The sequence below is a fragment of the Talpa europaea genome (assembly GCF_964194135.1).
Source record: "Talpa europaea genome assembly, chromosome: 13".
Classification (NCBI taxonomy): Eukaryota; Metazoa; Chordata; class Mammalia; order Eulipotyphla; family Talpidae; genus Talpa; species Talpa europaea.
In genome coordinates, this window is record NC_140080.1 from 76,583,634 (window position 1) to 76,600,689 (window position 17,056).

At 35.9% G+C, this 17,056-nt stretch overlaps 1 protein-coding gene across 1 annotated transcript in view; it reads right to left on the reverse strand.

Moving 5' to 3' along the window:
• The window catches only part of RIT2 (Ras like without CAAX 2), a gene marked incomplete at both ends in the record, with an annotated part of 346,669 nt that overhangs the window by 194,374 nt on the left and 135,239 nt on the right, over positions 1-17,056 (reverse strand). Inside the window, one exon of the mRNA XM_084252173.1 lies at positions 14,925-14,998. Coding sequence (XP_084108299.1) covers positions 14,925-14,998 — 74 coding nt within the window. The remainder of the gene's footprint in view (positions 1-14,924; positions 14,999-17,056) is intronic.

Here is a 17,056-nt window from a genome sequence, read left to right on the forward strand (position 1 = left end):
GCTGAATTTTTGACAATCTAGATAGTGTATCTATAACTCCAACAGACTGTTTAGATTTTATGGCATAAGATAAAGGTTAGAAATAAGTGGAATATGTACTGAAATGTGATTCTCTCTCTGCTCCATTTCATTGGTTTGCGTCAGTGACTCTAATCACAGATTTATCTTATTATGGCTAATGACCTGATGATTAACAAAAGAAATGCATCTGTGGTCAAATTGCCTGTTTTAATTATTCCAAGGAGCTACACCATCAATGGGCACCAGACAGCAGTCTTTTGGATGAGGGTTTGCTTGCACCTGGTGTTATCTTAATTATTACTCTCTCGGTATTTCACAGAGGAAAAATGCCAGAAAGAACAGATGTACTCCATTTCCAGCTATTTACAACAGGCAGTATGAGACAGAGGTGAAAGGTTTGATCCTAATATGTGTCACAAATTACAAAGGAATCCTGGTGTCATGGAAGACGGGTAAGAGAGGAGATGAGAACAAGTTGGTTAGAAGTTGGTTTGGCGGGAGGTAAAGTGGAGACTGTTGAAAATCTGGGAAGTCAGACTCCAGCCCAGGAAAGTAAAGATCTAGACGACAGGATGTTTATTGATAATTCAAAGAATATTTGATGCTTGAGCTGTTCTATGGCCAGATACTCCTAGGAACAATTAGAAAGCCTGATCTGGTCTTATGTTGGTTAAATGGCATCAGTTAAAAGAGTGGAATAATTTTAAATGATACATACATTAAACATTTTATTTTCATGTAAAACATTCAAATGTATATTCATTATCCAATCTTTGATGGTGAGCCAACAACCCCTCTGATAAAATAAGTCTGCCAAATAGAGTTGTATTTTTGCACAAAACATCCATAATGCATCATTTATGCTTTCAAGTTTTGATATCTTTTAGATGGAGCAAGAATGTAAGACACTTGTGAATCCATTATGATTCAGTATCATAGATTTTTTAATGCCAAATTTTGAAACCATCTTACCCATCACTATTTCAATAACAATCTGAGAGGTACGGAGCTGAGACTCAATGTTAACATACCATTTTGAAGCATTCAATTTAGTTTAAGTGTTGAATATCTTCTCACAGTATTTTATCAGTTCATGTAATTTACTTAAATTATGTAATTATGACATTATGTAAACTGGGATAAACTGGATGAGGAGCAAACACCACCAACTCTTGGCAAGCATACTGGAGAAAGCTGAAGTGCATGTGAAGGAAAGACTAATTTGGCACCAACATCCATGCTGTGAATTAAGAGAGGGATCAGGGCCACTGGTTAACCTGTTGGGAACTTGGGAACTGCTAAAAGAGCTCCTAGTATTACAGGCAGCAATCTCAGAGTGTTATTCTGTCACAGGAGAATAGGACTCCAATCAAACCTGGGAGCCAGGAACTGCCCATTTTTGCAAGGCAAAATGGTCTATAAACTGAACTTCTTATAAAACCTTTATTTCAATAGCAGCAATATGGAAATTTTGCAGGTTTATACACTAGACCTAGATTTTGTTTTAAAATGTAATTTTTGCAACAGCTTTCCAGCGATTCTCATCTAGTGTTCTATCCAAGACCGAGGGTCTAGATCTATGTAAAAAAAAAAAAAGATACAGAAAATTCCAAACCAAAATTGTTAATCTTCCCCTGATTACAAATGCATTCAGGAGCTGGTTCTGATGCTGAATTAAGTATATCAATTCTGACAATCATAGAATGAGTTAATATAGTAGAACATAGAAGCACAGAACTCCAAGAACAAGTTACTATAATACGGTGCATACTGATGGTACTTTTTATAAAAACTAGAGGAAAAGTGTTTTTATTGCAAAATAACCTTAACAGATCTTAAGTTGACACTAAATTAAATATGACAGCTTTATAACTTGATTGTGAACAAATATTTGTATATGAGATCAATCAAATCATAACAATAATGCCTGGTTTGTAACTCTGGAAAATTTCTGAATCCTTATTTCTACATCTGAAATGAATGAATGTTCCACTTTTCTCCATCCACACAGTTAGGATACCCTCATTTACAGGCAGTTCTGTAAAATATCTCTTAATGAGATAACTACAGTTTATTCTATACTGTCCTTAAACAGTTTTTTCTCTTCATTATTCCAGGGTGAACTTTTAAATACACCACTCCAATTTTGTTACTGTTCATCAAAAACTTCCCATTAGTCCAAGAAGAAAATTCAGAGTGATTAACTTGACTCAGTAAGATCAGACCAACCTTTTCAGTCCCATCTTGTCACATGTTCATAGCCTGCCAGTACCTCTGAGAGGGAATAGAGGCACTGAGTACTTCTAGGTTTGCCAACCTTCCACCCTGCTATATACATTCTCACCAGTCAAACCCCACAACTCAAGGTTAATATCTCAATGCTATCTTACCACCTTTGTTAACCTTCAGCCTCCATATTTGGCCAGCTCACCTTGGTACAGCTGCAGGGACTCATTTAGTTTAGTTTAGTTTTATTTATTTATTTATTTTTTTAGAGGCATGCTTTTACTTATATTTCTTTGTTTGTTTTTGTTTATACAAGCACTGGGTACAGTCAGAAGCGCGGGAGGGTGAGAGAATTCACCAGAGCCAGAGCAGGGAGCAGAACAGGCAGAAGGACCGAAGTACACTGCTGAGGGGAGCAGCGGGCGGCAGGTGAGGTCTGCGCACCATGTGGGACCCTCCTCAGGTGGCCGGGGAGCAGCCGGGGGATCAAACCGGCGCCGCAGACGCTGCAGGCAGCTTCGCAACCCAGCGCTCAACCGCTGCGCCACCGGGGAGGCCCAAGTTTAGTTTAGTTTTAGTTTTCACCTAACTTCTACTGTGGGCCAAGCTCCGTAAGAAAAAACTCCTCTTATTTGCTCCAGTAACTTCCTTGTGTCCATTTTCATATGTAAACAGCTTCGGTTTTTCATCAAATTTGCTGACTAAATCAGCTATTTTTATTGTTTATGAGATAATCTCAGACTTACTTTGACTATTTAACTGCTTGAGTTAAACACTATAGGAAATTTATCATTGTTGAGGAAATCAATTAAAGATTATATAAATAAAATACTTTTATAAAACTTTCAAAAATTTAAACTAAACATATTTCTGGTTAAAGATTAAACACAGGGTCTCCCCGGTGGCGCAGAGGTTGAGCGCCGCACTATGATGCTGTCCTCAGCCTTTGCAGCACCAGTTCGATTCCCCCCCAGCCAGGGAGAATCCCACATGGCACAGCAGACCTCTCCTCCCTTGCCCACTGCTCCCCTCAGCAGTGTCTTCAGTCCGTCTGCCTGTTCTGCTCCCCGCTCTGGCTCTGGTGAATTCTCTCACCCTCCCGTGCTTCTGACCTGTACCCCAGTTCTTGTATGAATGAATGAAATAAATAAATCTTAAAAAAATAAAGATTAAACACACATTGGGCCTCCCATGCTGGCACAGTGGTTGCGCACTGGGCTGCGAAGCTGCCTTCACCTTGTGCAGCGCCGGTTCTATCCCAGGCCACCAGGCAGCGAGGGTCCCACATGGCGCGCAGACCTCTCCTGCCATGCCTGCTCCTCCCCTCAGCACTGTATTTCATCAGTTTGCCTGTTCTGTTCCCTGCTCTGGCTCTGGTGAATTCTCTCACCCTCCCGTGCTTCTGACTGTACCCAGTGCTCCTATAAATAAATAAATAAATCATTAAAAAAAAAAAAGATTGGGAAAGCAACCTCACCAAAACAAAAAAAGATTAAACACACTCATAGATATGTGTGTATATATGTATGTATAATGTATGTATCATAATATATAATGATAAGTATTACAAGCTAACCGCCATTACTCAAACTCTATAATTGAACAATTTTAGCTTTCACACTAGAGTCTAAAAGATACTAAATTTTAAATAACAGCTATGTAATTGAAAAATTTCATGTATCAGTCTACTCTGGGATTTACATGTTAGGAAGAATCAATTATATTTTGAAAAAAAGAAAACAGTATTGAAGACTGTAGCGGCAGGAAGACACAGGGCAGGTTCTGATTGGAGCAGATGGGGTAAAGAAGGAGTCCTTCCTGAGGCCTCGGTGGCTTTTTCAGGCTTTACTGGGATTTACCAGGTACATGGCAGGCAGGGGTGCAGGGGGTGGGGGGGAATGGTGGCTGGCAGGCCTCCTAGCCCCCCAGAAAATCTTCGTGCTTTCTGACGTTCTCTCGTGGTCTCTGCTTCTCTGCTAGTGCTGCTGTTCCTCTGGCATCCCCATGACACCACCCTTATAAGCCCAGTCTTAGCCCAAGTGAATCCTATCTACGTATGCCCACACGCTACTCCAGGTGCCCATCATCAGGCATGCATTCAGGACCACAGATCCATCATCAATCCTAACGGGGAAGGCGGAAAACACTGATACTTTATTACCTTATCCTACAAAGACCTAGTTTAGGATGTCACAATGCTAATAGGCTACAAAGATCTATTATTTATCAGATTTAGATCACTGCACTCTATTTAAGATTAATTCATATGATGAAATTATTGCATTAACAAAAGTCCATCATTTTCTTGCACTATGAACAACTGCTTAGAGGATTACCTATTTCAAAGGCAATCAACATCCTGGTAAAGGCATTGCAACTTATGAAAATAACTCAATCATTTATTACATGTACATAAATTTTTGATTAATTTCTGACATGACTGCTATGGAGATCGTTATGCCTGTGGAGCACTTGATGAAACTCTCACCCGTTACCTCTTCATTAGCAAATTTAGCAAAAGTAAATCTCCAAGAAAATATGAATGAGACTGTGTCCTACTGGACAAATAATGGAATAGAAGAGGATATTATTAAATAGTAAATTATGTCAATAACAAATACTCACAAAACTTACTTACATATATTATACAGACTGTCTCAAGTCCTATTCAAACTTTGCTTTTCTGTGATGGATTTCCAAGGACACAAAATCTTTATATAAAGTTTCACTATTCTGAGGACTACCTCAGAGGAATTTAAGAATTGTGACAGAATTCTGTATTGCTAAACATCATAAAAAACTTACATGGGCATAAATCCTATCAGGGATCTACAATTGAAAAGATTTGGGGCATTTTTTTTTTTTTTTTTTAGTTATTGGCAACATTAGCAATCCTAATTGATCACAAGTCCTCATGAAGATTGATATCAGTTCTAAAATACTTATAAGCTGTGATATATCCCTACTATTATTTTCTTAGCTGAACCTATACCAATAGTGTAAACTAACATATAGTCATCAAAGTTATTCGCAGTTCGTTAATGTCAAAAAAGTATTGTTCATTACTACTTCAGATAAAATAAGATTAATTTTTGTATTATTGTTTCTCAAAATATATATGTGCATATTTTTCAATCACCTTTATTTTAAAGTTCTTTTAAGATTTAGATTCTCAGTTTAGAGCACACATTTAGCCTTTGACAAGTGGAATGCAAGGATAACAGAGTAGACATGACATCCATGACCAAGTCAAGAAAATAGCTATGGGGCCTCCCCAGTGGTGCAGTGGGTTGAGCGCCATGCTATGAAGCTGTCCACAACCTCTGCACATGGGTTCAATTCCCGGCATGCCAGGGAGAAACCCACATGGCGTGGCAGACCTCTCATGTCTCGCCTGCTGCTCCCCTCAGCAGTGTATTTCGTCAGTCTGCCTGTTCTGACCCTCCCACACATCTGGCCTGTACTCCAGTTCTTGTGTAAATAAATACATCTTTAAAAATTAAAAAATAATAAAAGAAAATTAAAAAAAGAAAATAGTAATGGCCCCAGCACATTGATCTATTGTGAGTGCATGTGATTCCATAAGTGACTTGACCCTACAGTTAAAATTTAAAATTAATAACTATAAGAAAGTGAAAATCAACAAAAATTATGAACCAGAGACACTTTTTGTGGTGTAGGGGGAGGGTGGGGAGGGATTGGGGTAAGAATGGAGGGGTTGAAATTGTATGGGGAATATAAAAATAAAATTTATTATTAAAAAAATTAAAATCATGTGACTGGAGCAACCAAGTATGTCACTATTTATATTTAGGCAAAATTTCCTATGGTTTCCCAGTCACAAAGTGGAAGAAGCAAACTTTTCTCTCTCACTACCACAGCTATTAAAATGAAGTCAGCTGATAATTTGATACCAATGAGCAGAAGATACTCCCCAAATAGTATTTGAGATAGTTAATTTTTTTTTTAAGATTTATTTATTCATACAAGCACTGGGTACAGTCAGAGGCACTGGAGGGTGAGAAATTCACTAGAGCCAGAGTGGAGATTAGAACAGTCAGAGTGAAAAAGTACACTGCTGAGGGGAGCAGTGGGTTCAGCAGGAGAGGTCTGCGTGCCATGTGGGACCCTCACTGCACAGCGGCTGGGGATTGAGCCTGCTCTGCAGAGGCTGCAGGCAGCTTCGCAACCCAGCGCTTAACAGCTGCGCCACTGGAGGCCCGAGGTGGTTAATTTTATGTGTCAACTTGACCGGTCTCAGAGATGCCCAGATGATTGGTAAAACATTATTTCTACATATATTTTTGATAGTGTTTATGGGAGAGATTAGCATTTGAATTAGGGGTCTGAGTAGAGCAGTCAGCTTTCCCTATTGCGGGTAGGTGTCACTAAATTTGCTGAGAGTCCAAATACAGCAAAATAGGCAGTGGAAGGAGGAATACCTAATCTCTCTGCTTGAGCTAAAACATTCAAGTTCCCCTGCCTCTGACACTGAAGTTCATGATTCTCATGCTTTTGGACTCAGATCTGGACTTGCACCATCAGGCCTCTAGTTCTAAGCCTTTGGACTTGAATGTACACCAGTCTTTTCTGATTCTCCAGTGAGCAAACAGTAGATGGTAGAATTTCTTGGCCTTTATGACTTTATGAGCCAATTACTATAATAAATATCCTCCTATCAATCCATATTGATATGAATAAAGATAGTTATTGGTTCTGTTTCTCTGGAGAGCCCTGACTAATATAGTATTACCTCGCAGTCCTTTCACATAGCACTGGCACCAGAGTTCCTGAAAATGTATTGATTCCATTGACTTTCTGTGGTTTAATGAGAAGATGATATTTGGCTGGATATAGCTCAATATGATTTTTTAGACAAAATAATGTGTCACCTGTGTTTTGTCTGTTTTTTATTGTTCTATAACTCAACATTTTACTCTGTAAAATCTCAGGTATGAGAAAAATGGAGCAAAAATCAGGAGTGAGAGCCTGGGTAACTAAAAAGGCAGAGACCACTACCAAACATATACATGAAACCTGCCTGAAATGAACTAGTCTACCACGAAGCACTGTGGGTTTCCCAGAATTGTAACTTGACTTTGAAATCAAAGTTGGGATTCCACATGGAAAGTAACAGCACTTTGCATTTTATTATAAATGGGTCTTTCCTGAATTACAATAGGAAAAAATACAACAAAGCAAGTGGGTATGGGAAACCCATTTAAAATGTTCTTAAAACTATTTTTATCCTTTGAGGGACTCAGTGCATAAGCCATTAAAAATGTAACTGATAATGTGCATTTTGAATATCATTAGATAAGAAATTTCAGCTTTCATTTAAAACTTGAATGGATTCAGGATGAGAGAACAGCATTTTTGGATAATAAGCTGGAAGAACCTAGATAAATGTCAGAGCAATTCACAGAAGTATTATGTTTAGGGTATGAAAGTGTGTTTATCTGAAAAGCCTTTGGGAGTCAAACAGTTTTGCTTCAAAGCTGAGAGCAGGGTGCAAAATTTTTGGCTTAGGCATCTAGTAGGAAAAACATGCCTTTTGATTTCTTAGTGGCACTAAAGATACTTGTTAGCCTAGTGGGTGGACTCATCATTTAGCTTCAAACTGCCTTTCCAACATAGACCCCCTATGACTTTCAGTAATCTCTGAATGAGATGTTCATAATCAATTTCTTTTGCATCAAAAAAGAATGCAGAATTCAGAGTATGTTTAGGGTACAGATAAATTTACAATCTCCAGGATAATTTTATACTAAGTGTATCCTTATCAAATTGTATTGATTAGAAGTTTCTTACTTATTCTGAAAGCACTTAATGGCTCTAAGGCAATATATTTTCCAACTCTTGGTCACAGTTTGTTTCTAGTTGTTCAGTGAAGGCAAAATCACCATGCTGCTTGCCAGTTGTTGGTCTAAAAAATAATCCGACTCCCTTGAATGAGAGCATTTCAACAACTCTGCTGCCTAATTACAGAATTGATTTCTAAAAGAGAAGTTTGTTTTCCCAAACTCCATCTGTTTCTGGATTTCAAACAGAATGCAACACAATACACTTATTTTCCAGGATCTTTTAAAAGGTTCTTCTGATTAAAACTAGATTTAACAGAAAATAAGTTCACCAAGAGTCTTGAACCAAACAGGGCAGGGGGGGAAGGGGGACAGGTATAGTCTTTTCTTCACCCAATTAATGGAAAAAGCTATATGACTAAGAAATATCTACAGTATACCCAATATACCTAATAAGACACTGGACACAGTCAGTGACATAAAAAATAAGACAAAATTTCTCACTTAGAGAATTATTTGATCTTAAAAAGGAGATTAATTTATTTAAAGTTTGGTATAATATGAAATATATAAGGACTACACGTATTTCACATTCAACCTTTTTCTGTTCACCATACTCAGGACCCAAGGTCACTCCAGCCAAATCTATGTCATTATTTATGGATATGACTTCTTTCTCTTATTACAATTTATGTGCCCTGGTAAACCTGGGCTTCAAGTGTAGAAATATAATCTAAAAAGAAACAGCACGATTCTTTTAAGCCTTGCCTTAGTTCTAAGAATCCAGTCTTCCATTTCCTTTCCTTTGATTCTCATCCTGATCATTTGCAACTTTCTAGAGATACAAGAAGCTCTAAACACACCCAGAATTACTATTATTTTCTATTTTCACAAAAGAACACAGGGGGAAAAAGTTTTGTTATTTATGATATCACTATATTCCTGAAGGAAGAACAAAGAGAAGTCAAAGGAAAAGTTATTATAATACCTTTGGTTTTATCACTGAAATGCCCTAACCCTACCTATGTGGTGAGCATCACTATTACCCACTTTTCTTTGTACAGACTCAGATATTGGAGGTTGTGTGTATCAACATACCTCCTCATTGAAACCAATAGCTTGTTGGGGGTTACTCTTTTGTCCTATCCTCCTCTTATTATCAATTTACCTGATCAGAAATAGCTGATTTTCATTCTTAAACTTAATTGAGAATTATCTCTATGTTAGTGGCATTGTCTCTTAATGAACCCGTACATCTTACCTCTACTATTTGATTGAAAATTTCTTAAAGGGAGGAAATGTTTCCAAACTTTTTTGAATCAACAGCTACTAGTGCTATTCGGGGTGCATAATTATTGTTTCATAAGTAACAATTCACTATTAAATGAATGAAACAGTTTGAGAAAAATAGATGTTAGAGAGCAAATATTTTAAATAACATCTAACTCAAGCTCCTTATTTTCAAGCTGGGAAGAAAGTGAATCACAGGGACAATAAATATTTTACTTAATTTCTTCATTTCTCATTATGTCATATGCCTGTATTCACTTTTGAATACTTATTTTTGACTGGATCCCTTCTCCATGATATGGCTGTACAGGAGTTGTAGCAACTGGTAAAAACTGACCCTGTTACTAGTAATTTGTTCCTTAATATAGATGCCTAATAGATGCAACCATTTTATTCATTTATACCATCTAAATCCTTTTCTAATGTACTAGTAACACTGACAATGCAACTTAAGAAAATATGTAAACAAGTGTCTCTGAATTAGAATTAGGAAAGATAAAACCTCTGTGCAAAATATGTAAAGACAATGTTAAACAAAACTTATACTGATAGCATTCCTTTCCCCCCATCCCCCCAGGCTCTGCCTTGATTTATCATCTTGGATTTCTGATCCACTGTTTTGCCAGTTTTTTGTACTGAATTTCAACTTGGACTCAAAATTTCAATGATAATATGAAAAAAAAAAGAAAGTTGACACAAAGTGCAAGAATTACTTTTCATGAATAATCCAGTACTGTTCAAAAGATGAGAAGAGGCAATGTAGCCACTAGATTGTAGGTTTCAGGAATGAGTCCTGGGCATAGCAGTGGGTTAACTCCAGCTCTGGCATTTAGAAAACTCATGACCTCGGATAAATTATTTGCCTCTTCTGAGCCTTAGTGTCCTTATTTATAAACAGAGAGAACTTAAATATGTGACCTTTAATGCCCTTTCTAAATTTAAATATTTATAATTATCATCATTTATATGGATATTAAGTAGAAATATTTATGACTCTACTGCAGAGTTTCTGCTAAGGACTAGTCTTAGTGAAAATTCTATTTGTACAATATCCTAGCCGTAATTTTAGGATGCAAAATTCTGGTTTTGTCCACTACAACAAAAATGGAATTCTGAAGGATATATTTTAAATTAAGGGCAACTGGTAAGCTGAAAAATGAATGATCATTGAATGGTCATTGAATGATCTTCTGTTTTTCAGCTATTTCTATCAAAAGCATACTTTAGTGACATCTTGGTAGTTATTTTACTTTGTACATTTATGCTAAGTATAAATCAACTTTTTTTCAATTTGGCAGGTTTAGTCATTCAATTGCCAACTTTCAGCTAAAAATATAAATGATGAATATAAATCTCAATGGTATATATATATCACACTGGTGAGCTTAGATGCTTAAAACATGGTTTGAGAGGGAAGATTCACTGTTTGAGAGAAAACTAAAGAGTGATAGGATTAAAGACAGGACAATGAAGTCTAACCTCCCATTCTTTAGCTTGTGTCTAGACCCTTTTTTAAACATTTGCAAAATAAAAGTGCGAGCTCTTGAAGGTCAGGGACTACAGTGACTTTATTTATGTTGTATCCCTGTGGAACAATTAATCCAGTGTAATAAACCAAATTATACCCAATTAATCATGTTGAGACTGTGAGAGATACACTACACGTACAACAAAAATTTACATATATTGCATAATTGTATTTCACATACACTGAATTAACTAAGGACATGTGATTAGCCTCTGTATATTTCATAGATTTTTAAGCAATTCATGATCCAACTTCTATTTCTCTGAGTTAATAGAAATCTACCTAAATTTACAACATCCTTTAAAAAGTCACATAGCAGTTCTTTTCATGACACATTTTTGAAAAAAATATAATTAATAATTTCTTGATAGTTTAATAATATTATCATGAATATCATGATTGCATATATATGTCACCTAAGTGTGTATGTGTGAATATATATATATATATATGCACTTGCTTTTACAGCAAATAATTCATCTAAATAATGCTTCTAAAATATTTTTGTATTTCATCTTGTATTTTAAAATAATTTTCTCTTGCTCCTAAATTAGAGGTTGTCAGTTTATTTTACTATAAAAGTATTTGCTTCTAGAAATCAACTTGTGAAATTTTGTTACCTAAAGTCGTAAACTGAAATAAAAATATTTAAACAGCATGTCACATCTGACTCTAATAGCAAATAGACTGAGAATGAGAACCTGAGAGTCTCTCTTGTTATTAGAAAGTTTATAAAGAACACAGTAATCTCATTTTAGGTATTTTTGACATTATTTTAACCACTAAGAAATTTTTGTTTGGTTTCTGGCCTTATTTTGTATAGTGATTTTCTTTCCCGTCATGCATACTTTAAATCACAGGTGGCTTTACAGCTATGTTTTAGAGTCACCATACTGGAAAAGAAGAGCTAGTAGTTTGATTGGATGACTTTATAAGTTACCATCCAATGGAGCTCAACTGACTAAAAGACAGTGCTATAAAAAGAACTAACAAGAATTAATTGATTTATACCTAGAACCAACTAGGAATGTACTTGGAAAATAAGAATACATTGACATTCTATTTGCAGTAACATTAAGAGTAAATTGTTTTCAAGTGTTTCTACTTTAACACAGTGGATCACCATGACTTTGGCCCATTTTCCCAAAATTAAAGGCTATGATCCTGCACTGTCAACTCAGCACACAAGTCTTGCTGTGACCTCCTCCGCTATATGTGGCTGCAGTTGAGGCTAACTTAGAAATATAGATAATGGTCAACAAATGCAACCCTTCAGTCCTTTTAATTGTATAGCTGCAGATTTCTCATTGTTTCCAGAGCATGAAATATTAGTTAGAAAGCACTGGAAGGGAAGTGTGCAGATTGATCTCATCACTCAGCACTTCACCCACAAACAGGTAATATTCTCCAACTCTAGCCATATCCAAGTAATAAATGCTCCTTTAACATGCTATATTGATCAGCTTTTGCCCTGATGATGCTGCAAGACAAACCGCCAAATAAACACAGGGCCTTGAAGTAGTTAACTACTGTTCATGATTTTTCTAGTTCCCAAGTCTATGTAGTAGCTGGAGCAGATTTACTTCAGGTTACATGGGGGGTGGGGGAGCTTTGCTCCAGTCTTTGACTTTGTCTGCTCCACAGGTTTCGACAACCTCCTCATTCCAAGGGTTACCTGCTTCATCCTGTTCTTTTGGTGAATAGCAGAAGGACACAAGGCCTCTAAGACCTTGGCTTGGATCTAAAGGGTTAACTCATTGGTTTGCACCCACTGACCTAGCACTGACAGAGCCAAACCTACAGACACAACCTGTGTATTCATGATTACATCAGCAGCAAGTACGACTGGGTAAATACTAACAAGTACTTGTAGACTGAATGAATATTCTTTTAAAAATCAAGGGACTTAACTTTTTTCTAAAGCTTAAACCTAGCTGAATATTTTTAGTAATGTAAGTTTACTGTTTTCCCAAATAGTCTTTTTGTTTTTAGAGTTTTAGTTGTTACAAGTAGTTTATTACATGAGTGAAATTTAACCTACTCAGACTTCTTCCAATTAGACCTAAAGTTCCTCTGGGGAAAGAAAAATGTGTGCTTTCCCTTGGGTAAGACAGGTCTTTTAAATAACTGAAATAATTTTTCAATTGTAAATATTCTCAATGACTTCAACAGTTTTTCCCCAATAAGTCTATTGTCCAAAAGTTCCTGGGAACAAATGAGTTTCTCAAATTTCAAATACTTTTGATATAGTTTGTAAAAATAAACAGAGAATACCTACTTCCAGTGGCTCACACACTTTCAATATTCCTTTTTTATTATAATTCTCCAGTTATATTTACACTTCTCCCTATGGGCACATGTTCCACTCACCTAACACCAAATTATCTTCCCCACTCCCATCCTTCTCACCCCGTTTCTTCTGATCAATACTAATTTTTACTAAGTTCAAGATTTGCACCCCTATGTTTATAGCAGCACCATTTACAAATAGCTAAGCTATAGAAACAACCCATATGCCCAAAAATAGATGACTGGATCAAGAAGATGTGGTACATATACACAATGGAATATTACTCAGCAATCAAAAAAGATAAACACATGCAGTTTGCAGCAACATGGATGGAGAGGAAGGGATCATGCTCAGTGAAATGAGTCAGAAAGAAAAAGAAAAATACCGGATGGTCTCATTCATAGAAGGAATTTAGAAAACCTAAATAAGGGACCAGAAAAAGACTAATTAATACAAAGTAAAAATCAAAATCAACAAGCAACTATAAACCAGAGACACACTACGGGGGAGGGGAGTGTCAGGGAGAGGAAGGACTCGGGTCAAAATAAGGGGGGTGGGTGGGAATTGTATGGGGAATATAACCAAAATTAAAATGCATACATTGTGCAAAAATGAAAAATGATTAAGAATTATATAAAATAAAAAAAAGATTTGTCACAAGGTAAAAATCTACATATATCGAATAATTAATCTTACAGACACATTTTTGCAATTTATTAGAAATCAATAAAAAATATAAATAGCCCATGCATGTGAAAAGAATGTATTTTCCTATATTGACTGCAGCATTCCAGTTAAGTTAAATGTGTTTTTAAGTCTTTAATTGTACTACTACTTGATCCAGCACTAAAATTTTAAAGTTGAAACAAAATCTCTACCTTCCTTCCAAACACAGCAAGGTTTTGAAATGTTTTAACTCTGATTTCTTTCTCCCGTTTTACTTATAATTGCTGTGTAATATTTTAGTTCTATCTTTATTTTTGTATCACACAAATAATTCTCTCCTAGCCCTCCTCATCCTTTTTCTATTATCTACAGATTTGTAAAATAGTGTAATAGATTATGCTAAACCTTGGTTATATCACCCATCCCATCAAACTGTCTACCTAACCTTTGGTCCATGAGCACATTTGCAAAATAGACCTTCTTATATTTAACTGAAATTCTCTAACAGATATCATAATTAAAACTAGGACAGTTTTGTATACATCTGAAGAAAAAGTAAAAAACTCATTAATTCAATTTTATTTTTTTTAGATTTATTTATTTATGCATAAAAGAACTGGGGTACAGGCTAGAGGTGCAGAGGGTAAGAGGATTCACCAGAGACAGAGTGGGGAGCAGAACAGGCAGACTGACTGAAATACACTGCTGAGGAGACCCGCAGGTGAGTCTACTGCACCATGTGGGTAGCTCCGTGGCTGGCAGGGGATAGAAATCATGCTGCAGAGGCTGAGAATAGTTTCACAGTGCTGTGCTTAATGCCTTGCACCACCAGGGAGGCCCTCTTTCATTAATTTAAAAATGAAAATTTATTGGCAATATCACAGTCACACTTAACACTTACAAAGTTAAGTGAATGTTGAATTATTTTGGTTGGCAATGAGTTATATTTCCCTGCCAGTTCTTTTTTTGTATAACTCCTTATTTCTATTGCAAATTTGCTCTTATGTTTGAATAAAGTCATCTTCTGCTTTCTGGTAAATGTATTTGTGTTTAAAGCATAAATTGGCTTCAGAGATCAGAATGACTTAAGAAAATCTCCTACCTGTCCAGCAGTATCCAAGATGTCCAAATAAGCCGGCTCATTATCAATTCTTACTTGGGTCTTATAAGCATCTTCTGAAAATACACAAGACAAAGCTTATATTTAAATATATTCAACAGAATAGTTATTGTTATTTTTTTAAAATGGTGACTTAGATAATTTCATTGTGGCTAAATCCAAGCCAAAGAATATTGACAGATTAAAAACTAAGAGATAAGTCAAATTGGTTTATGAATATACTTAATGGAGTCATGTTTCTGAGTGAGACATCTGAAATAAGACTGCTTGTGCTGTCTGACTTTAAAAAAATCACTCTCTCTCTCAAAATTTGAAAATGCGATATCTATATTTAACAAATACATGAAATCCTGGAGTTGTTCCAATTATTCAATAAATTAATGTATGGAAGGCAGATGGCATAGTGTCTTATGTGTAGTAAATGTTTAATAATGGTTAAAATGGTTATTGCTTTTAAGTAATATGGACTCCCTTGTAATGTCATTATATGTGCATTCTGTAATGTTCACTCTGGCTGAAATGTAGAAAATGAATTTTAATGTGGAACACTAGAAAGGTAAAATAGATATTTAGTAATCCAACTGAGAAATGACGGTGACTGGTACTATGATATTTAGAAGAAAGTTGATAGATTTGCAATATGTTTAAAAGGTAGGACCCATAGAACTTAGTGATATATGAGAGACAATAAGGAAAGAAAATGCAAATTACTTTCACTTTCAGATGGACAGATAGCTATCACATTTACTGAGAAAGGGAAGAAAGAAAAATTTGCACAAGTTCAAGTTGAGAAATGTTGATTTTTTCCATATATGTATATTATTCAATCAAAAACTATGAGTATTTGGTTCCAATGTTCTAGGGATAAAAATGAGAGTCCTATTTAATTCATCCTTTTATTTACTCATTCATGCCAATTCTGAAATCCTACATATTTCAGTCTATTCCTATACCTATAGTGAATCCACTATTATTTGTGAAACATGGTTGGCATGTTGAGTATGGAATTTATAAACACCTAGAGTTTGGATGCAATCCCCTTTTTTTTTTTAGTTACCATTTATATTATTTAAAAAAAGAGCAAACTGAACCACCGCTAAAAGCGCTAGCATTTGGCATAATTCAATAATTATGCATACTGCTAATTACAAACCATAATTAAACAAATGGATTGATTCCAGAACCTGTTGGTTTAGAAAGTAATAATGATCAACCATAGAAGGTACATTTTTCAAGGCATCATATTGAGTATCGCCCCCAATCAGATTTTTGCTAGTTGATGGAAATGTGAAGACACACACTTGCACACACACAATCATGGTCTATACTCCCAAAGTTATATAATCATGGTGGAAGATACACATATAAACACATATACTCCCTGGAATGTTAAGATCCAAACATTTATAGGGCACATTCCCTATCTTTAAGGAAATTCATCCCTAATGATAAGGCTCAAGACAGATGAAATTGTGAGAAATACAACTTGTAGAGAGGTCAATCTAAGGTGACTTTAGCAACTACTAGCTATTTAACACAATTCTGTGTATTGCTAACTATACAGTCTTTCCGTTTTCCTTGATATTTCTCTTTATACTTTTACTTATCTTCCTCTCACAAAAGAGAAGTCTTACAGAATCACTTACAAATGTTGTTGATGATGCACAGAGTGTTTTTCAGTTTCATAGGGAAATAAGAATAGTTACTCTGAAAAGGGCTTTATGACTGGTGGATCACATGTGTGTCTTTGAGATTCCATGTTTGTTTATTTAACTCAAAGACCCCCAAAAGAGCCTGCTGAGGCCAGGAGCATGCTGAGTAATCCAGACAGAACTGTTCTATGTGATTATCTGAGCCCCAAATAAACCCAGCACATGAAACATATATCAAATAAAAGCTTCTCTTGGGATCAGAAAACCCCTTCAAAGAGACTCGATGTGAAGTGGCTGGGAAATAAACCAGGCCCTCTATCCAAGATTTCTTTCTCCCTTTTAAAAAGTGTCCATCAGAGTATATATATTCTAGTGCTGTGAAACTAGGTCACCTGCCTGGCCTCTATAGAAACTAATCCCTTTCATTCCCTCCCCATAACCAATCTTCCCTTCTATTTCCAT